Here is a 20,994-nt window from a genome sequence, read left to right as displayed (position 1 = left end):
GGGGACGCAGCGCGCGCCCCCAGCGGGCCCGGGGAAAACCGCGGCGCGCGCGCGCGCGCCTGCGCGACAGACCCCCCCCCTCCTCCCTGCGCGCGCGCGCGCGCCTTCTTGGCTGCGCGCCGGCGCCGCCTGGCGGGCGGGAGGGGAGGTGGCAGGCGTGTTGGCGGGAGGGGCGCACCTCTTTGCTCGCGTACCCCCCCGGAGGTAGACAGAGAAGGGGAGGCGGGCGGGCGGGTGGAGACGAGAGAAGAGTGCACGATCTGCCAGGGTGGGGGCAGCTATGTGGGCGGTGGTGCGTCCTACCGTCTAGACAGTCCGATCCGGGCAGGGGGCGTGTGCGCTTGGCGCACCTGCGAGATTACAGAGCCCCGGGCCGGCACGTGTGGGGAGTATAGACACGTTCGCAGCGCCCCGCTTCTCGCCGCCTAGGGGAAGGGAGTGGGGCGGGTAAGTGCCGCGGCCCGGCTTGTGGGGAGGGGGCGGCGGCCATGGAGCGAGTCAACGACGCTTCCTGCGGCCCGTCGGGCTGCTACACCTACCAGGTGAGCAGACACAGCACGGAGATGCTGCACAACCTGAACCAGCAGCGCAAAAACGGCGGGCGCTTCTGCGACGTGCTCCTGCGGGTGGGCGATGAGAGCTTCCCAGCGCACCGCGCGGTGCTGGCCGCCTGCAGCGAGTACTTTGAGTCTGTGTTCAGCGCCCAGCTGGGCGACGGTGGAGCTGCTGACGGGGGCCCCGCTGACGTGGGGGGCGCAGCGACGGCCCCCGGCGGCGGGGCTGGGGGCAGCCGGGAGCTGGAGATGCACACCATCAGCTCCAAGGTGTTTGGGGACATACTGGACTTCGCCTACACTTCCCGCATCGTGGTTCGCCTGGAGAGCTTCCCTGAGCTTATGACCGCCGCCAAGTTTCTGCTGATGAGGTCGGTCATTGAGATCTGCCAGGAAGTCATCAAACAGTCCAATGTGCAGATCCTCGTGCCCCCTGCGCGGGCGGACATCATGCTCTTTCGTCCCCCGGGGACCTCGGACTTGGGTTTCCCTTTGGACATGACCAACGGGGCAGCCTTAGCCGCCAACAGCAATGGCATCGCAGGCAGCATGCAGCCTGAGGAGGAGGCCACACGGGCAGCCGGTGCAGCAATTGCGAGCCAGGCCTCCCTGCCTGTGTTACCTGGGGTGGACCGCTTGCCCATGGTGGCCGGACCCCTGTCCCCCCAGCTGCTGACCTCACCCTTCCCCAATGTGGCATCCAGTGCTCCTCCCCTGACTGGCAAGCGAGGCCGGGGCCGCCCAAGGAAGGCCAACCTGCTGGACTCAATGTTCGGGTCCCCGGGGGGCCTGAGGGAGGCAGGCATCCTTCCGTGCGGGCTGTGTGGGAAGGTGTTCACTGATGCCAACCGGCTCCGGCAGCACGAGGCCCAGCACGGTGTCACCAGCCTCCAGCTGGGCTACATCGACCTTCCCCCTCCGAGGCTGGGTGAGAACGGGCTGCCCATCTCTGAGGACCCCGACGGCCCTCGAAAGAGGAGCCGGACCAGGAAGCAGGTGGCGTGTGAGATCTGCGGCAAGATCTTCCGTGACGTGTACCATCTCAACCGGCACAAGCTTTCCCACTCGGGGGAGAAGCCCTATTCCTGCCCCGTGTGTGGGCTGCGGTTCAAGAGGAAAGATCGCATGTCCTACCACGTGCGCTCCCACGACGGGTCCGTGGGCAAGCCCTACATCTGCCAGAGCTGTGGGAAAGGCTTCTCCAGGTGAGGAATGGTACACCCCCCCCCCCATGACTTGTCCTAGCCCAGCTCCTAGAACAGCCAGCTCCTCACCAGCGTCTGGGGATTCACTTGACCTTGTGGGGCCACGTCAGGTTTGGGGAGAGGGTTTTAACGATGCTGATTTTTGAGGTGGCGTGGCCACGACCCGCTTTCTCTTGCCTCAGGGGACATTCTCTGGCACCAGGCGGGCCCTGCTGCCTCTTCCTCGGGGCCTTGTGGGAAGGGGCCGGATTCCTCCGGCTGCGGCCACAGTCACCAGGCCTCACCATTCTTCTCCCTGGGCTCCCTTTGTGTTTCCGGCACCAGGCGAGGGGCCCCCTCTGGGGGCGGGAGGCTGGGCTCCTCCAGCGACTTTCCCCGCTTGAATGGCTGCTGGGGGCGGGACTGAAGCAAGTGCCTCTGGGGCTGTGGAGGCTCCCACGCCGCCGCCGTGCCCCCACCCCCGCCACTGGCGGTCCTGCGCCAGGAGACCCCAGAATCACGGGCACGGAGCTGGGCACCCAGAGTCTTCTGAACAGTGAGATCTTTGATATACTCTGACCTGGTGGTTCCAGAGCCTACCTGAACCCACAGGTCCCCTTTATGTGCACTGGATAGAGGGGGAAGAAGGGTAGGATGTCTTGTTAGATCGACTTTTTAGTGAGACTGATAAGGAGTTCGCAGACTTGTCTGCGAGCAGAGGGTTGTTTTTCCTCTTAAGAGGATATTCAGAATAAAAGACTGGTTTTAGCTTGCCCGGGCTCTGAGGGCCTTGTGTGTCTGAACACCGAGAACTCCCTCAGAGGGGCCCCAGGCAGGAACCAGTCGTACCGGTCAGGCAGCCCCTGCCCACCTGCTCTGTCGGGCATCTGGCTTACCAGCCCAGCTGGGGACTTAGGGCTTCATCCCTTGGCCTCTGGGGACTGAATTCCATCCGGGTGGCATTCATTGGCTGCTGGGGCGGGAGAGGCTGGGGGAGGGGAAGACGGAGTTTCTAAGGGGCTTTAGTCCGGACAATGAAGCACACACAGCCCCTCCTGGGAAGGCTGCAGCAAGGCAGCCGGTCTCATTCTAAAGCCCTCTCCTCGGGACCTAGAAATCACGGAGTGTCGGGGGGTGGGGAGAGGCGGGCAGACAAGGTCAGACACAAATGCTCAGCTCATTCCCTTCCCCCTCTAGAGAAAACCGGGCCACAGAGGCCTGGGCCTCAGGAGCCAGGGCTTCGGGCTGACTTTCCTTTGTCGTGTGGGGGGAGGGGGGAGGCCTGGCCAAGCGTCTAGCCCCCGTTCTCTGGAGGTCTTGTTCTAAAGTCTCTCTTGGTCTCTTTTTTCCAGGCCTGATCACTTGAACGGACATATCAAGCAGGTGCACACTTCTGAGCGGCCTCACAAGTGTCAGGTAGGGGCCGGGCCGGGGCAGAGAGGGGCAGAGAGAGAATGCTGCTGTCCTCGGGGCGGCCACGGCCGCGAGCCCGCTGACGTCTGAGCGGCCGGCCGACTGACCGCGCTGTGCACACCTCCCCCTGCCCCCTCCGTCTGCTCTCCTTTGTTCTCCCCCGCCCCTCCCTCCCACCGCTGATGCCCCCTCCCTTCTGGTCGCTGGGTCCTGGTTCCCACCGTCTCTGTCTTCGCTCGGCTGCTTGGCTCCCCTCTCCTGGCGTCTGCCAGCTCCTCCGATGCTGGGCCACAGGGCACATGTGTCGTCTGGGGTACTGGCAGCCCGGCGGTTTGCAGGGGCCACCGTGGGCAGAAGTGGTTTCGGAAGGGCTTCTGGTGGCCCAGCCCACACTGCTTCCCCTTGTGTGCCTGGCAGCCCGACCCAGCGAGCAGCTGGGTCCCCTCAGCTCAGGGCCCCTGGCGGCGGGGGTGGGGGCAAGGAGGCAGGGCGCCGGTGGTCTCATCTCTGGGCACTGGTGCCCGCGTAACCCGTCCCGAGCCACGCGTGCCCGCAGCCAAGGGCTTCGAGAACTGGAGAGCGAGGTGGCTTCCTGTCCTGGAGAGCTCTTTGTGTAGCAATGGGTAGGGGGGACTGAGCCAGATGCTCACCCCTGGTGTGTCTGCCTGAATGGTGTCTGGGTGCCCTGTGGTGCCCAGAAAACCACGCTTCCTCTCCTGGCCATTGAGCAGTGCTGTGTGGGTGGAAAACATGCCTCTCTCTTCTCCTTGGTCATCTTCCCTTTCCTGGGCCGAGGTCTCACCATCTCAGGCGGGAGACAGTTGTGGGGTGACCCGCTTCTCTTTATCCTGTTGGTGGCAAGGAGGGAGTGCTCCGGGGAGACCGACAGCAAGGGCTGGACGCACTGCAGGAGGGACGGGGAGCCCCTAGGGGCCAGGTGTGGCGGTGCTCCCGCAGGCCAGGCAGCCGGGCGGGCCTGCCAGGATGCGTGTGCACTCACTGCCCCCTCTCTCTCTGTCTCTGATCCTCCGCCATGGAGCACGCTCCAACTCCCAGGTAGTGTGCTGAGGTGCCCAGCGGGCAGTGGGGGCGTGCCCGGCGGCCTGGGGGGTAACCTGCACTCTCTGCCCTTTTTCCAGGTGTGGGTTGGGAGCAGCAGCGGCCTGCCGCCCCTGGAATCTCTTCCTAGCGACCTGCCATCATGGGACTTTGCCCAGCCTGCTTTGTGGAGGTCGTCCCATTCGGTTCCTGACACCGCCTTTTCCCTTTCTCTAAAAAAATCCTTCCCAGCCCTCGAAAACCTGGGCCCGGCACCCTCTAGCAATGCTCTCTTCTGCCCAGCCCCCCCGGGATACCTGAGGCAGGGCTGGACGGCCCCTGAGGCTGGCCGGGCCTTTGCCCAGTGGCCTGTAGGCTAGCCGGGCCTCCCGAGAGGGTCTTCTGTGGTGGGGACGGCAGTGGCGGTGGTCCGACCTCCTGCTTCTGGGAGAGACTTGCCCACTGTGCCCAGCTCCTCTTGGGTACCTTGGGCTCTTTCCCAGCTCGGGGACTCCAGATGGGGGTTGCAGGGAGCTCCTTCCTGGGCCCGCCACGGTCCCCCATGTTTCTTTCAGGGCTCTCTGGCCTTGTTTCCCCCCTTTAGCTGATGGTACCCTGGGTGTCTGCCCCTGCCTGGAGGCCGGTGCCTCCCCTCCCCTGATAGCACCTCCCTGAAGCCCGGGGTTTCTGGAAGGGGGCCTGGTCTCCTCTCCCCCTACCCTGGGAGTGAGTCCTCCGGCTGGCCAGCCTGAGCTGCCTGCTTCCCTTCCACTCACACAGGTCCCGCTTTCCTTTCTGGCTCGTGAATTAGATGGTTGTGGCTTTGAGTGTCACTAGCAGGTCTGCTCAGGAACTAGACTAACCAGTAGCTTTACCTTGGGTCATCCTGATACATGGCTTTGAGGGCTGATAAAGCAATTGTAGACCCTCCCCCTTGGATCCCAGTGGTGTGTCCTTTAGCCCCCGTGGGCTCTGTGGGAATAATAGGAGTGATGATAAAAGTTTTCATTCTAACATCTGAGGCTTTGTGTGTTTTGTCTGGTCTGTGCTGTAACGCTGACATCACGGTCTCTTGGTGTACGTGCCTGCCCTGCCCTCCGACACACACACGCTCACAGGCCCATGGTCCTGCCTCCAGCCCCACGGCCAGAACCCCCTGACGGTGACCTGGCAGGTGAAGACGTGCTGCCCCTTAGGCTTGGGCTGGCCAGCCAGGTGTGCCGGGGCTGGGTTAAATGGCAGGAGCGTCTGTTTTGCATGGTGTGTGTGCTGAAAGCATCAGTGGTGACGAGACAGCTCGTTGGGAGTTGGTTCCGGGGGCCCCTGGCAGAGCTGGGCACAGCTGTACCTCTCGGTCCCTCCTGGTGCCAGAGAGGCATTGGTTACAGGGACTGGTGCCTCAGCCTGAGGGCAAAGACCTTCTGAAGGCAGAGGCGTGGAGGCTCAGCCTGGCGGTGACACACCAGTCTTCCAGGGGTTTTGTGGCCCAGATGCCCCCATGCCGCTCATCTGTGCGTGCTGTGGGCTGGACCTTCCCCCCACAGGGAGTTCAGCCTGATGCTGAGAGGCTGGAACAGCTCAGACCTCTCCCGCTGCTCCCCGTGGCCCCACTTCTTGGGGGCTGGCTGGGGTGGTTTGGGCTGGAGGGGTAACTCAGTAGGAACTGAGGTGGGAATAAAGGAACTGACACCCTCCAGAAGGGGGCCTGCTGGGCCTCCATGCGTTGCCCTTAAGACTCTTCCGCCCCCCCCAAGGCTGCTGGACTCGATGGTCACCGGGGTAGGGTGTGCCCCAGTGTCCCTGCTACCATTGGGCCCCATTCCCGAACTGCTCAACCCTTGGGAGTCTGGGACCTTTGGAAGTCTGGGATGGGAAGGAACTGGCAGGGGCGGGGAGGGAGCCTGGCTGGGGCTCCGGGTTGAGTGGTGACCAGAGGGGACTCAAGCTGGGGGGCCCTGGCAGGTGTGCCACTAGCAACAGCAGGCTGCCTGCATGCAGGGCCGGGGCCAGGCGGCCGTCCCAGCACCACCGGGTCAGGGTGCTGATCCTGGCATGGTCCCCCTGCCTTCTCCTGCCTCCAGGACAGGGGCTGCCTCTGTCTTGAGTGGCCCCAGCTTGGAAGTTCTGGGCACCCGTTCTTTGAGATCCATCTCTCAGCCTTTCTCTGCTTCTTCTCCTGGGTCAAGTGACCAGGCCCTTTATGCTCGGCGTTGTCTGGACTTGGGCACTTTCTCAGTTCCTCCAGAAAGCCTCTGGTGCTCCGGCCAGAGGGTCACTACTGGCATAGGAAGCCAACCACCATTCCAGCGTGGCTTTCCAACAGGGAAAGTTTTCATTTTTTCCCCCAAGTAGCAGATTTACATTCCTAATGATGTTTGCTCAGGCTCGAGTTAGCTTTCATTCCTTGAGATAACCAGTGGAGAATAGGGTGGGAAACCTCAGACTGGTCTGTGATTTCAGTTTTGCTGAGCTAATCCCCCAGACGGATAATCCACTTGCAGATAATTGAGGTTTGGTTGTCCATTATCTTTTGTTAGCAAAGTGTGACAGGCAGTGCTTATAAGGACACATCCCAAAAGAAAGTTGGCAACGAGGCTTCTCCCTCACCTCCCTCTAGCGGCACCTTCTTCCAGAGAGCACGGAAGCTGGAATCCTCAGTATGACTTTTCAGCTGCTTTTTCTCATACCTGGTCCGTGGTTGCTTCCTTTTTTGAGTTGTATTGTGTGGTGCAGGCTACACTATCCCTCGTCACGGGAGGGGTGGTCCTCGGTCACTTGTCTAGCAAAGTCCCCTCTCCCAGAGGTGTCCACAGCACCCCTTACTCTGGTTTACAGGCTGGGGGGCTGGGTGAAGGAAGAATTCCGTTTTCCCCCTCCTGAGGCCATGAGACCAGACACCCATGATGCCTTCTGAGTCGTGGGAGTGCTCAGGTTTCCCTGCACAAATCCTGTCACCTCTGTCAGGACAGCCTGGCCCCCAAGGGCGCTGACAACAACTACCAACAGCTTTCACCAGAAGACACCTCTGCGGAGACCGGAGGCGGTCAGAGCACAGGCTCGGGCCGGTTCTCAGTCCAGCTGCCCCAGGTCCTCTGGGGACCTCTGCCTGACTATCAGTCGCGGAGGGCGGGAGCACCTCAGGCTGGCCATGGAGGGGAGGGCCCTGGCCTGCCAGCGGCAGGGGGTCTCTTTCTTCAATAGCTGAGCCCTGTTCTCTGTGCAAGCCACTCTCAGAACTTAGCTCCCTCATTTGTCACATGAATAAACACAACATGTGAAACAGGTGAAAGCAGTACAGCTGACCCTGGAACAACATGAAGGTTAGGAGCACTGGCTCTCTGGGTGGTCAGATACACACGTACAACATAACAGTCAGCCTTCTGTTGATGCTATTCTTCCTCCTCCAGGTTCCTCTTCCTGGGTTCAGCTGATTACAGGTGGTGTACCACCTGTCACAGTATTTGCTATTGAAAAAACCCGCATATAAATGGACCCTTGCAGTTCAAACCCTTGAAAACTGTTCAAGGGTAAGCTGTATTTTATTAGCATAACTTGTTCTATTCACATCTGTAACATTTGTTCAAAAGCTAACAGCTGAGAAGAACAGACGCAGTCCTGACAGACATCTGGGGCTGGGGTAGCCACCTCGGTGTCTTCTATCTCCACAGCATCTCGCATGTTTGTTTCTCGCTTTGATTGTACAGATAAACGCTGAAGCAACAGATAAACGCTGTACGTGGTGACAGTGTTCAGACGCTTATCTTAAGGCCTCGGGGTCTCAGGATCTGTTTCTGTTCAAGGGAGACTGTGGGAGCACCTCCACTCCAGCCAGTCGATGGGGTGGCGGGTCTTCAGTGAGTTAACGTTCCGTCTGTGATGACCTTAAAGGTGAATGTTGCTTTCTCTTACGGTTCTAAAACAGTAAACACACACATGCAAAGAAAAGAAATGAAGTCAACCTTGACTCAAAGCTGAGACACGTGTGTGGAACCAAAATAGTTTGAAGGTCATCAGATTGAACCCTCCTAAGGGCTTTCCCGATGTTCCGTGACCTCTAGGGCTCTGTGCAGGCCCCCGCTTGGGCGGGATGCTGGGGGCAGGTCCGGGACTGAGACTGAGTCGAGCTGCAGCTCCCAGCTGGTGGGGTGAGGGCACAGCCAGCCTCGAGGGCCACCGTGAGGTGCTGCCTGCCACTAGTACCTGTGCAGGCCGAGCCTGGGCCCGCCCGGCACCAGGGTTAGGGTTAGGGTTAGCGCAGGCGGTGCTGTCCCAGTTGGCAGCAGCCCTGGGAATTCCCCAGTTGCCCCCCAGGAGCCTCTGGCTCTCGGTCTCTGCTAATTTTCACATTCGCACAGTTGACGCTGTCGTTTCATGGGCTCCTTTTTCAATGCAAGTGCACACGAATGTTATGAAGAGTAATCTCTACTCTGTCTTGCCTTTCCTTTCCGTTTCCCCGTGGCCACAACTAATGTCACTTTTGAATAAATAGTGAGTAAGTGGAATTCTTTGTGTGAGGCAACCAGGGGAAACCCAGGGTGGAGAAGGTGAAGACTGTTCTGTTTACATGCCAGCAGCTCTTCTGTAAATTCACTTTACAGCCAGTGCAACGAAAGTCAGCTCTTAAATGTTTAAGAATGAAAAGTGCCTAGCTCTTCGTTTTGCAGAACTCAGCCTGCCATGAAATGGGCGTATCGGGGGCCAGTGGGAACCAGTGATCCCAGCTCAGGGGTCCCGTGGGGAAGACCGTGGGGAGCAGGGGCAGCTTGCTTGGCATCTGGGCAGGAAGCCTGGGCCGCCTGCCGAGTTCTCTTTGTACACGGAGTTCCTGTGTTGGTCGGAAATGCTTTGTGGCACGGTGTGCTCAACGGGGAGTCAGGTGTGGGTGCCAGCTCCCACCTCACCCGTTTTCCTTTCTGCCCCCAGACCTGCAATGCTTCTTTTGCCACCCGAGACCGCCTGCGCTCCCACCTGGCCTGTCATGAAGACAAGGTGCCCTGCCAGGTATGCGGGAAGTACTTGCGGGCGGCGTACATGGCAGACCACCTGAAGAAGCACAGCGAGGGGCCCAGCAACTTCTGCAGCATCTGTAACCGAGGTAATCGCCCTGCTGCTCACTCACGTCGGGGGGCGGGCCTGCGCCCCGCCTCAGGCCCCGCTCTGCACGGCCACCCCTCCTGCCACCCCACTGGGCGGTGAACACCTCACCCTCAGCTAGCTGTTTGTTGCACTTTCCCTTCCCATCAACTTGGGGAGCTTGGAGTGGGAGCTCCCAGGAGGTCAGCAGGCAGGGACGGAAGGAGAGAGGTGTTTCCCAGGCTTGGGGCCATGACGCACCTGCTGCCCCCGGGGCAGGATGGATGCACTGAACCACTGAGGTCGGTGGGAATTGTGAGACCCCCGAGAGGTAGGAGAGAGAGAGACTGACCCGAGAGCCGTGCCTGCTGAGTCACGGGCACACGGGTGAAAGTCAGCAGCCAGGTAAGGAGGTCAAGTCCATAGGTGGACAAGGGCCGGAACTTTCTAGCGTATGTGGTCAAAGGAATCCAGACCCGGGTGGATGTGGCCTTGATGAGGGCAGAACATGGCAGGTGCTCTGAGCAGGGCAGCGTGCTCGCAGGCCGAGGTCGGCCTGGGTGGCGTCTGACGGTCGTGTTGGGTGAAGTCGCCCCTGCCGGCCCCCGGAAGGGCTGAGGCTCATGTTGTCAGAGGAGGAGGCTGTGCCGTGTCTGCCAACGGAGTCAGCTTGGCTGTCCGGCGTGTGTGAGGAGGCTTCTGCATGGTGCGCTTGGCTTGGCTGGGGAGCGGGGGACGGGGCTGGGAGGCCTGTCTCCTGGGACGCACTGGTCCCAGTGCTCCTGGAAGTCCTGTGTGTGGCTTCATGGACGGAGGACTGAGCCAGGAAGCGGGGGACTCTGGGTGTCGCCGGCCCCTCCCACCTCACCTTCCTGTGCGCCCTTGAACTCTCCCCTCCCCTGTGTCTAAGGCTGTCTCCTCATCTCTACAAGGGGTTGAGAACACCCCGTTGCCCACACACAGGGCTGTGTGAGGATCCCGGGAGACGGGGTGGGTGACTGTTCTCTGGGCCGTGCAAGCCACAGCACACTTGGAGGCCCTCCTTTGTCGCCGTGTTGGGAGAGACACAGCTTGCCGACACTCTGGTCCGGACCAGGCACAGCACCTGTGCAGTCCTTGGCCGGGGTCTCGGAATCCTGTGGAGGGTGCCTGCAGAGAGGCCAGGTGTTCCTGCCGCCCTGGGCTGGGTCCACCCCTTACCAGGACCGCACACTTGGGGTTTGCCCTGAAGGCTGCCGGATGCTGATGTGCGTACCATCAGGAAGTGCTGTGGAAGCGGGCAGGTTGGGAGGTGGTCAGAAAAGCTGCGGAGGCATCTGTCCTATTTTCTGCATGTCCATAGAGGGCAGTGGGGATGCCCGGCTCCGGGAGGAGATGGTTCCTTGTCTGGCTTCCTCCTCACGCCCTGATGGCCTCAGACCCGCCGCATCGTGCTGTCAGCAGCTGCTGTCAGGATTTCAGGGTTGAAGTTCTCAGCCTGAGAGTAGACATCGGAGACCAGAGGTGGGAAACCAATGCACGCAGAGGAGGATGCCAGCAAGAAAACTGAGATGAAGCCTGGATTACAGAGGCAGGGAGATGGGGTGGGGGCCCAGGGCCACAGCCCTTGGGGACCCTGCTCAGGAGGAAAGAGCTGAGGGCAGCAGGGAACAGCAGGGAACGTTGACCCAGTCAGGAGACAGCTGATGTGGCAAAGTCAGCAACTCCTGAAAGTCAGGCTGTGTTTGCCCTGAGCTGATGAGGACTGAGCAGCAGCCACAGGCCACGTGGCCCCAGTGGGTGGGCTGCCGGGAGAGTAGAACCAGAGGCCACCTTCCCTCAGAAAAGCCCCTGGATCTGGACTGTAAGCAAAGCAGCTTTGGGTCCCAGCGTCAGAGCAGAAGTCCTATTCTTCCAAGAAGAGAGAAGAGGGCTCTAGTCCAAACCACCTTGGGTCCTCAGAAGGAAGAGTCTTGGTCTTCGTCAGAAGAGAAGAAGCAGGGTTCTACCTTGGACTCATTCCTTGGGCAGAAATCCTCCCCCGCCATGAAGAGGAAGAGGAAGGCAGTTTTTCCAGGAAGAGGACAGGCCACTGAGACACAGAGACCCTGGAATCAGATCACAGGGAGCTCTGGGCTGACCTTTCAAGGCTGTGATGCAGGAGCTGCCACAGGAATTAGGTGATGTCCTTCTGTCTTCGAGGGTCCAAGCAGAGGGTCAGCCAGCCGATCAGCAGGTGAAGCTGGATAAGGTCGGTTTCCAGGTACCTTCTGAGAGCCTGTAGTCCCAGCAGTCCTTGAGCAGTCAGCTCAACCACTCACCCGTCTGCCTGCTTGCAGCCACACAGAAGACTCTTGCCTATGAAGATTGGGAGAGCGCGGATCCCACGCTGGAGATAGATGACCTTGTCTTTGAGCTGGAGACCCATCGGGATGTGGGCCGTCCCATCTTAGAGGAGATGAGTCCCAGCAGGGGAGTTGGATGACTGCAGAAGCCAGTTCTCTCACCTTTGAGTTGAGGAAGTCAGCTGAGTTGAGCCATGGGGAGGACCTGGTATGATAATCGCCACAATTTCCCTTCTTCTAAAGTTTCTGTGGCAGGTCGTGTACATGTGCGTGTGTCCTGGGATGAGGGAGGGTGAGAGAGAGCATGTTGGGAGTCTCTCTTTGACCGAGATGTTTGCACTCCCGCATCATTGCTCCAAGGGTAGAGAAGGCCTTCTCCCCAGCCAGAGGCGAGCACACACTTTGTCACCAACGCCAGTCATGCTGTCTCCTGGGCCGTGCAAACACAGACCTGCTCAGCGCCCCCTCCAGCGCGGCTCAGTTGGGCACGGACCCACCAAGGTGTGGACCTGGAGAAAGCAACCTCTGACCCCTGCATGGATGTGGAAGCTGTGAGCAGAGGGTTTGCCTCCAGAGTGGGAAGGGCACACACCAGCCAAGGACATGCCGTGGAGGCCCAGTGGCCACATGGCAGTAAACTCTCCGCCTCTGGAGTGCGGGAGGGTAGCCCATCGGTGACGGGGGGGTCATGGGTGTGCTTGAGCCCCGTCACCCCAAACCTTGTATCACACAGCCTCTTTGGTTCTTGGTTAGTCAGTGGTAGCAGGCAGGTGAGTTTAGAATTCTGGCCAAATGTGTCTGGCTTCAAAGATGTGTTTGCGGAAATCTCAGCTTGTTTCAACCCAGAACTTGGCTGCTGAGCTGCCGTGTGTTTAAATTCTGGGCTCTAGGTGGCAGCTGTGGATGCCGCCTACTACCCACCACGTGGCTTTGCTATAGATAGTAAGCAGTCAGCAGCTGGGGCAGCGTCAAGGGGACCCAACCACGTGGTCCCCAAACTGTTTTCCAGGAAAACGCAGTGAGCTTTTATTGAGCATCCGCTGTGTCCCAGCACAGCTCTTCCCACGAGTAGATATAACAGCTCCTGGGGCTCCTTCCTGCCTCTTCTGTCCCTCTTGGCTGCCGTGGCCCTGTCCTGGTGTGCCAGGAGAGTGGTTCGCTCCACTTCAGAGGCCCCACAGGGATGAAGAGACAAAGACTGCCTGCTGAAGCGGTGTCATCATGTCAGTAGGAAAGTCTGGTATTTCTGCTGCCTGCCAGGGGCAGGGCTGAGGTCCTCCGTCCTGTGGGCCCCCCCCTGCTCCTTTCTGACCACAGCCTCCCTCGAGGGAGTATTCCTGTGGGACCCTTAGAAGCCAGTCTGTTCCCATGCTTGGCTGCAGGCAGACCACCCAGTCACAGCGCAGGACAGCATGCTCTACTAGGCAGGGTGGGACAGTAGCATCCCATCCTGGAGGGTTTTCGTCAGGAAAGCCCAGCTCACCCTGTCCCCCACTTCCCTCCAGAACCACAACTGCTACCATCAGGAGCACATTTGTTAAATGGGGTTCTAAAAAACCTGCCTGCCTGCAGGAGACCCGGGTTTGATCCTTGAGTTGGAAAAATCCCCTGGGGGAGGGCATGGCAACCCACTCCAGTAGTCTTGCCTGGAGAATCCTATGGACAGAGGGGCCTGGTGGGCTACCAGTCCGTGGGGGTCACAAAGAGTCGGACACAACTGAAGCGACTTAGCATGCACACGTGGCAGAGAAGTGCAGGAATGTAAGTGGCGGTAACTGAGCCTGTTGCATAAAGCCAGGGGGTGTTTCTGGGTCCAGGACCAAGACGCAGGGACCATTAGAGAGTCTGCCTAGTGGGGAAGGACCATGTGATGCATGTGGTCCTTGGACTGGGTCCAGGCTCTGCCATTTAGCAGCTGTACCTGTGGCTGTGAAACAAAGCGTGATACACGCAGTGCGCAGGGCCTGGCATGCCTCTGTCACTCGCTGAAGGTGACCTTTACTGAATAATAGTTCCAGCAGTATTTGAAAGCCTGGCCAATCCAAACATTTTTTAAAACTAGTCTCAGGACTTCCCTGGGGCTAGAACTTCATGCTCCCAATGTAGGGGGCGGGCCCTGGGCTCAATCCCTGGTTGGGGAACTAGATCCCACATGCTGCAACTAAAGATCTCACAAGCCACAATGAAGACAGAATAAATAAATATTAAAAAAAAACAAGTCTTGTGCAGACATTCACTGTACTCTCCAGCCACTCTCCACCCATTGGTCACAGGCCCACTGCTACCCTGTGGCTGTAATTTAACGAGGAAATGGAAGTACCCAAGGATGTGTCAGCTGCCTCTGGATTGAAGGGATACCATTGAGGCACTAGCGCCGCATGTGGGCCTTTTGCAAAGTTTTGGTTCCTGCCGAAGGCACTTCTGGGTCCTTGGCTGTAGGGGGACTTGATGTCACAGATCCTTCCCATGAAACCCCAAGTAGAGTTCCTTTGACTGGCCCAGCCGGTTCCATCTCCCAGGACTTGTGGCTGCTGCGGAAGCTGATCCAAGATCCACTCTTCCCAACCTGAGGCATCTCAAGGCCCAAATGACCTCGGAGCATGAGTGAGGCAGCTCCCAGACGGTGGGGTTGCCTCTCCCCCACAACAAAGACAAGGACTGGCCCTCTTCCTTCTTCCTTAAGTGAACCTGATGGATCCTCCACAACCTAACCAAGAAGACCACCGTGAATGAGAGATGACTGCACCCCTTCTTTTAAGACAACTTCCCATTTTCATTGTTCCTCAGAAAGTCTAAACAGTCACTAAATCCAGTCATTCTGCAGGTGAGCACGTGAGCAGAATAGAGCTGGTGCTGACCATCAGGAGAAGGGGGACTCCGGAGGCGCTTCTTGGGGACTTGGTTTTGCCTGCGTCCCGTCTCTTGTGCAGATGGTTTGCCTTTGTGAGTGTTAGGCGACTGGAGTCCCGCGGCTGCCCTGGAGTCCCTTGTGTTTTCCTGTGCTTCTAGTTGGGTCCCCGCAGCTGGTGTGGGACTGTGAGCCGTCCGCTCGGACCGCTGGCCCCCTTGCGGCACCGAGCAGTCTGGAGGCAGCTGGCCTCTGGCCCGGGCAGGAGCGGGGTCTCAGGCCCTCCCTCCAGGCGGACTCCACCGCAGCCTTGCGGGGCGGGCTCTGAGAGACGCCGACTCAGGACGGTGCCGCCGCCCTCCTGAGCCTGGCAGTGGCTCCTGTGGCTGCGGCGTTCTCGAGCCAAGGAGGGCCCCTGTTAGGAGTGCTAGCCCGCGTGGCCAGAGGAGAGGCGAGGGGGAAGCAGAGAGAGGTGTCTGTGTGCCGGCCGCGGATCTCATCTCCTTTTGTCTTGTTTAGGTTTCTCCTCTGCCTCCTACTTAAAGGTCCATGTTAAAACCCACCACGGTGTTCCCCTTCCCCAGGTCTCCAGGCACCAGGAGCCCATCCCGAATGGGGGAGCAGCGTTCCACTGCGCCAGGACCTATGGCAACAAAGGCAAGCGACCCCTTGCTCTGCACTTTGCTTCTCTGCGCAGACTGTGTCGTGGGGGCGCTGGGCCGGGCGTGGGGAGGCGGGAAGGCGGCCGATTTGCTGGCCGCTGCGAGGAGGAGGCTCGAGATCCGAGTGGCAGTGGCCTCCAGGACTAGAAGTCACAGCGGGGGGCTCACTGCAGGGCACTGCCAAGATCCAGCCCCCGCCTCCTCTTCCCCAGCCCTCCCCCCGCGCTCCTGGCCAGTCCCCACATCTAGAGCCCTGAGGGACGCCCCGGCCCAGGCAGGAAGAGGAGCGCTGCATGATGAGCCTCTGGGCCTGTCCGTTGCCTGTGGCCCTTCCAGGAGGGCGTGGTGCTGCGGCTGAACGCTTTCTTTTCCTTTGAGCCTGTGGGCAGGGGGAGCCAAGGTCTGGCTTCCCCCTCGGCAGGGGCCGTTGGCTGCTGTGGGCAGCCCATTCCGGAGAGCCTCTGGCCGCGTTTGTGAGATGCATGGCGCTGACTCCGACTCGGTTTGCGTAGAGCTCCCTAGGCCCCACCTCCACTGGTTGATTCCGGTTGTTCTGCGGTATTTCAAGTTGTTGTTGCCTTGTGGGTGACGCCCGGGCTTGGCAGATGGCAGAGCTGGCATGCTCCACACTCCCATCACAGACCTCCCTTCCCGGCATGGCGCTCTGAACCCAGGCAGGAAGCTGCTCGTGGTGGAGGATTCCCGTGTGGGCCGGGCAGGGCCGATGAGCGAGGGCTGTCCTGAGGCCCGGTCTGTCCCGGGCCCTGCGTATGGACAGCAGCCGATGGAGTTGTTCAGTTCCTTCTAAGCTGTTGTGCTTTGACCAGTTGGCCCGGAAGGCTTCTGGCAGGCGGAGGCGCGGAGGGGCTGGGTGTGTGTTCGCAGCGTTGGGAGGACCGGCTCAGCCTCAGCGGTCGATGGGGTCTGCCTGGGTCGAGGAGCCCACGGCTCTGGTTCTGCCTTGCTAGGGCGCAGCCAGTCTGGTGCCGAGGTGAGGTCACCGATATACCTGCTCAGCATCGTTACCACAGCTGTTTCACCCGCAGAGGCACCTGAGAAGGCGCCTAGGAGTTGGGCTCTGGAGTTGTCCGGGTGGAGGCAGTGGCGGCCCCCTCTCCACACCCTTCCTCGAAGCAGGCTAAGATGGCGGCGAGCGGTACACGTGCGCCTGCGTGGAGAGTCCGCGGCGACGGAGGTCAGCGGCCCCAGGCCCTGCTGCCTCACCACCCCGCCCCCCCCCGCCCCCCCCCGTAGGCACGCTGGGCTCCCCGACTGACCCGCAGCACTTCCGTGGGTTCTGCTGGGCCCTGGCTGGTCATCAGCTGCCCTCCACGAGTTCGTGAGCTGGCCCCTGGCGACCCCCTCCAAGGGGGCATCGCCAGAGCCTGGCCTCACCAGCCCCTCTGTGTTCTGTTTCCTCCTAGAAGGCCAGAAATGCTCGCATCAGGATCCGATTGAGAGCTCCGACTCCTACGGCGACCTCTCGGACGCCAGCGACCTGAAGACGCCTGAGAAACAGAGCACCAACGGCTCCTTCTCCTGCGACATGGCGGTCCCCAAAAACAAAATGGAGTCTGACGGCGAGAAGAAGTACCCCTGCCCGGAGTGCGGGAGCTTCTTCCGCTCCAAGTCCTACTTGAACAAACACATCCAGAAGGTGCACGTCCGCGCCCTTGGGGGCCCCCTGGGGGACCTGGGCCCCGCCCTCGGCTCGCCTTTCTCTCCCCAGCAGAACATGTCTCTCCTCGAGTCCTTCGGGTTTCAGATCGTTCAGTCCGCGTTCGCCTCGTCCCTGGTCGACCCTGAGGTCGACCAGCAGCCCCTGGGGCCCGAGGGCAAATGAGGCAGACAGACGCTGTGTCCCTGCGGAGACAGCCGCTGGGGACGGCTGAGAAATGCTGTGAATGCGGAGGGAAGTGGTGTCTTTGGGTTCTGTAGCTGAGAAGATTTTTATTCGTTTTTAACTGCCCCCCCTCCAGCCCTGTCGCCCCCACCCTCCACCCATCCCCCAGTGGTCTTTAGAAATAGATTCTCATTGATACTCGGCAGAAATAACCTGTAAGACCCGGTATGGGATGAGGGCAGAAAACACTACACACGGGCCTCCGAGGCGAGGCCAGGGCCGGTTTCTGCGACGGGCGGAAGGAAGCTGCAGCCCCCCGGTGCTCGTCAGTTCTCAGTGGCCCCAGTCCCACACCCACACCTGACAGCGTCCTGGGACCTCGGGGAGTCTGGTCCCCTGCCCCCCTTCTCCAGCCCCTCATCCCCCCTTCTCATAGCCCTCCACAGAAGCCACAGTAGGGTCTCTACCCACTTACACAAAGCTGACGCCCAACTGTTTTTAAGGAAGCTGGAAGCCCGCAGCAGCATCCCGTGGACCGTGGGGGCAGTGCCCTCTGAGAGTCCCCCTGAGCTTGACCTTTGACCTGGAGGGCCCCCAACCTTTCTCTGAGCCCTGCCTGAAGGCTAGCATTCTGCCACTAGGACAAGCTTAGCAATTGAGGACACTCCAATCCCAAATTCCAGTTCTTCTGTGATTTTTTTAACCATTCAACTTGCTGTTGGGTTTTAATTCTCTAATTATTATTATTATTATTATTTTTTAGGACCAGTCGTAGTGAATTGCTACTGAAAGCTATCCCAGGTGATACAGAGCTCTTTGTAAACCGCAGTCACACGTTAGGGTTAGGATTAAAACTTTGTTTAGATGTACCATAATTAACTTGGCTAGTTGATTGTTTGAAGTCTATGGAAGAAATAGTTTTATGCAAAATTTTAAAAATGCCAGTCTGGTCAGGGAGGGCAGGGCTCTCTGTGCTGTTGGAGGGAGGAAGAACCGGCAAGGGTGGACATCATGCACTGTGGTTGTATTGCACGGGAGCAAGCCTGGGTCGACCCTGTGACGTGAATTGATCTGATCAGACTGTATTAAAAACATTAGTACGTTACTCTGCCTGCTGCCCTGAGTCTATTTTTTTTTTCAGCTGTGGGGTTCTCTGGGACCAGGGGGATGGGCAGTCTGTGCCCCTACACCCATGTGCGGTCCCGGGAGGCCTCTCTTCCTCATCATCCACTGGGACCGACAGGTGGGTGCTTCCCTGCAGACTCAGCTGCCAGCGTCCACCCACCCTCTCCCCTTTGTCTTCCACTGCTCTGTGCCCCAGATCCTGAGGGCACAGTGGTGCGCAGGATACGCTCATGGAGCTTGAAGGGAGAGAGACAGGTAGCCAGTAAGCAGACTTAACCACAGAGTCCAGATAAACATCCAAGATGTTAAATAAGCAAGGTAGGAGTAATGACGGCTCCAAGCCCGTGAGAGGCGGATGCCACGTGCTGTGGAGCAACTAAGGCCAAGCGCCACAGTCACTAATCCTGCGCTGTGAGCTGCAGACACTAAGGCCTCACCGTGGAGCCCGGGCTCCTCAAGAGGAGCCACCGCAGTGAGGAGCCTGTGCACTGCAACTAGAGTGCAGCCCCCGCTCACCACAGCTAGAGAAAGCCTGTGTAGCAACGGAGACCCAGTGCTGCCAAAAGTAGATAAATAACAACTCGTGAAAAAGCCGGAGCACAAGGGGACAGGAAGACGGATGGAAACCCAGACATCCTGAGGAGCCCCAGGGAAGAGGGAAGTCCCTGAACTCATAGAAAGCATTTCACCTCTAAGCAGGCAGAAAGGAAAAGCGAAACGATGGGCAGGAAATAGACCAGAAGTAAACAAGGCACAACGTGATTTAGACCCACATTAATATCAGTAATTACATTGTTCTGGCTTAAAGGTAAAGACTGATCTGGACTGTTTTTCTTTTTTTAATGGAAATAGAGTTGACATGCATGATGAGAGCTTTGGGTGTACTGCATAGTGATCTGTATATCATGAAACGATCACCAGGATAAGCCCAGTAAACACCTGTCCCCCTACAAAGTTATAACTTTATTGACTGTGTTCTTTACAATGTATATTACATTCTTTGTGGCTTGTTTTGTATCTGGAGGTTTGTACCTTAATCCCCTTCATCTATTTTGCCCCCGCCTCCCATAACTGGATTTTCTTTAAAAGCCCGAAGCATCTGCAGGAAATTTGGGGTAAGTTGCTGGGCTCTGTGGAGTGTGTGATGCAGGCTTTGAGCCCTTTGGGGTGAGTGTCAGGAAGGACAAGGCTGGGAGGGAGCCTGAGTGGAACTCTGGGCCTAATTCTCAGCACAGCCTGTGAGGTGGGTCTGTTACTTCCCCTCTTGCAGGTGAGCAAATGGGCTGAGAGGTGGAGGCACCCCTGCCCTGCCCCCACCACGCCCTCACCCCATCATGTGGGAAGGGGTGCCGCCAGGATTCGCACTCAGATCTGCCCTCTGACTCCAGAGCCTCTGCACATGGCCGTATCTGGCACACAGCCGCCTCTGCTCCCCACGAGGCACCCACAACACGGGCCTCACCAGAAAAAAGCTGCAGAGGATGTCCGGGTCAGCGCCAGGAGTGCCCGAGACAGTGAGGGCATGCTTCATCTTGAGACTGACCCCCTCAGCTCCCGCACCCCCTTGTTGTTTAGTCACTAGGCCGTGTCCTGCTCTTTTGGGACCCCATGGACTGCAGTATGCCAGGCTCTTCTGTCCATGGGGTTTCCTAGGCAAGAATACTGGAGTAGGTTGCCATTTCCTTCTCCAAGGGATCTTTCCCCCTCAGGGATCCAACTCGGGTCTCCTGCTTGGCAGGCGAATTCTTTACTGCTGAGCCACCCGGGAAGCCTGGGTCCCTCTGAATGAAGACGCTCGCACACCCCCAGCAGTCTGGAGGACTTGCTCTGGACAGACCTGTCACACCAGGGAGCCTGTCCAGCACTCACTGCCTGGTGGTCTGGGCTAGGACAGGGCACTGGCCTCACCTCCCCACGGTGGTGATAACCCACAGGGGGGCCCTGTGGCACCAAGGGACTCCACCAGCACATGTGGCCACCAAGAAATGTGACCACCGACAGCTGGGAGTGGGGGTGCCCGAGGCAAGTCTCAGGAGGTGCTTCTGAGATTCTTCCACCGCCATGGCGATGCTCCGCGCCTGGGCCTCCTGACTGTGAAGGGGGACACAGCAGTCACCTGGGAGGTTGCAGCGAGGCTGAGTCGCACGCATCGGGTGCACCCCTGGGTGTGAGTGGGTCCTAGGCCTTCCCTGGCCCCTTCTGTTGCTCCTCTCTGCCCTTCTCTCTCCAGAGCTCTGTGGGGCCCCCAGAACTATTAGTAACTTTCCACATCAGCTCGATTCCTCCAGACTCCCCACTTCAATCCTACACTCTCTACTGGGGCTGCCTGGAGCACAAGCCCCCACTGGTGCAGACCTGCAGTCACAGCCCACACTTAACAAGCGTAAGTGCGATACCCGCCACACCGAGCGCCAGGCGCCCTTCTGAACACTTTACCCTTACACACCCGTTTGCCCTCACAACCTCCCAAAGAGGCAAGGCTGTTCTTACCCTTAAACAACGTGCCCAGAACACGCAGCCTTACAGTGCCTTAAGTGGACACCGGGGCGTGTCCTGGCACCAGGCTGCACACTCCCCCACCCGTCCTCAGCACCTCCCCGCTGGCCCAGCCCCGAGCCTTTTCCCTGAAACCCCCTCCACCTGGAAGGTTCTTCCTCCACAGCCCTGCGCACCTGAGTCTTAGCGTCTCCATGGCCTTCTTCACTGCACTGGCCCCCTTCCCCGGACTGTCACCAGGGGCCCTCTGGCCCTCGGTGGACTCTGAGACCGCCAACGGGGTGAGGGCCCCAGTACCACCTCTTTCTAACCCAGTGGCCTCTGGCAGGTGCAGGTCTTACTCTGGAGACTGCTGTGAGGATTACACAGGCTGGTGCCTGGAAAGCACATCAGGAGACATTCAGAAGGCTCCCTCCGAGTTTACCTGCATCGTC

The 20,994-nt window shown here is 59.3% G+C and overlaps 1 protein-coding gene and 1 long non-coding RNA gene across 9 annotated transcripts; one reads left to right on the top strand and one right to left on the bottom strand.

Annotated features, from left to right (window-relative positions):
- Nucleotides 1-212: 212 nt before the first annotated feature.
- PATZ1 (POZ/BTB and AT hook containing zinc finger 1) lies at nucleotides 213-18,044 on the top strand. 8 transcript variants are annotated; one of them, XM_070475596.1, is made up of 6 exons: nucleotides 302-1,759; nucleotides 3,091-3,154; nucleotides 9,113-9,284; nucleotides 14,954-15,091; nucleotides 16,143-16,291; nucleotides 16,524-16,612. In XM_070475596.1, exons 1-6 carry the CDS (start codon nucleotides 489-491, stop codon nucleotides 16,596-16,598), a joined length of 1,869 nt encoding a protein of 622 aa, XP_070331697.1. In that variant the 5' UTR covers nucleotides 302-488; the 3' UTR covers nucleotides 16,599-16,612. The 8 variants fall into 8 exon arrangements, with proteins under 8 accessions (XP_020727316.2, XP_070331694.1, XP_020727313.2 ...); XM_070475595.1 differs by having other exon boundaries at nucleotides 16,521-16,611; XM_070475593.1 differs by lacking the exon at nucleotides 16,143-16,291 and having other exon boundaries at nucleotides 217-1,759; nucleotides 16,524-18,044.
- LOC139037834 (uncharacterized) lies at nucleotides 7,685-16,522 on the bottom strand. The gene is made up of 2 exons (XR_011490765.1): nucleotides 16,374-16,522; nucleotides 7,685-16,264 (listed from the first exon to the last, which is right to left on the bottom strand). It is a non-coding gene; the product is annotated as an uncharacterized lncRNA (long non-coding RNA).
- Nucleotides 18,045-20,994: the final 2,950 nt, after the last annotated feature.

Source organism: Odocoileus virginianus, chromosome 12, assembly GCF_023699985.2.
Source record: "Odocoileus virginianus isolate 20LAN1187 ecotype Illinois chromosome 12, Ovbor_1.2, whole genome shotgun sequence".
Classification (NCBI taxonomy): Eukaryota; Metazoa; Chordata; class Mammalia; order Artiodactyla; family Cervidae; genus Odocoileus; species Odocoileus virginianus.
The sequence above is the reverse complement of the archived record's forward strand: the minus strand, read 5'-3'. Positions and strand labels throughout refer to the sequence as shown.

Bases quoted from the DNA above. Each gene is read 5' to 3' on its own strand.
- PATZ1 (XM_020871654.2), top strand. From the start codon at position 489: ATGGAGCGAGTCAACGACGCTTCCTGCGGCCCGTCGGGCTGCTACACC. The intron at 9,285-14,953 runs GTAATCGCCCTG...TGTCTTGTTTAG, and splicing joins CTGCAGCATCTGTAACCGAG to GTTTCTCCTCTGCCTCCTAC. The intron at 15,092-16,520 runs GCAAGCGACCCC...GTTTCCTCCTAG, and splicing joins CAGGACCTATGGCAACAAAG to AAGGCCAGAAATGCTCGCAT.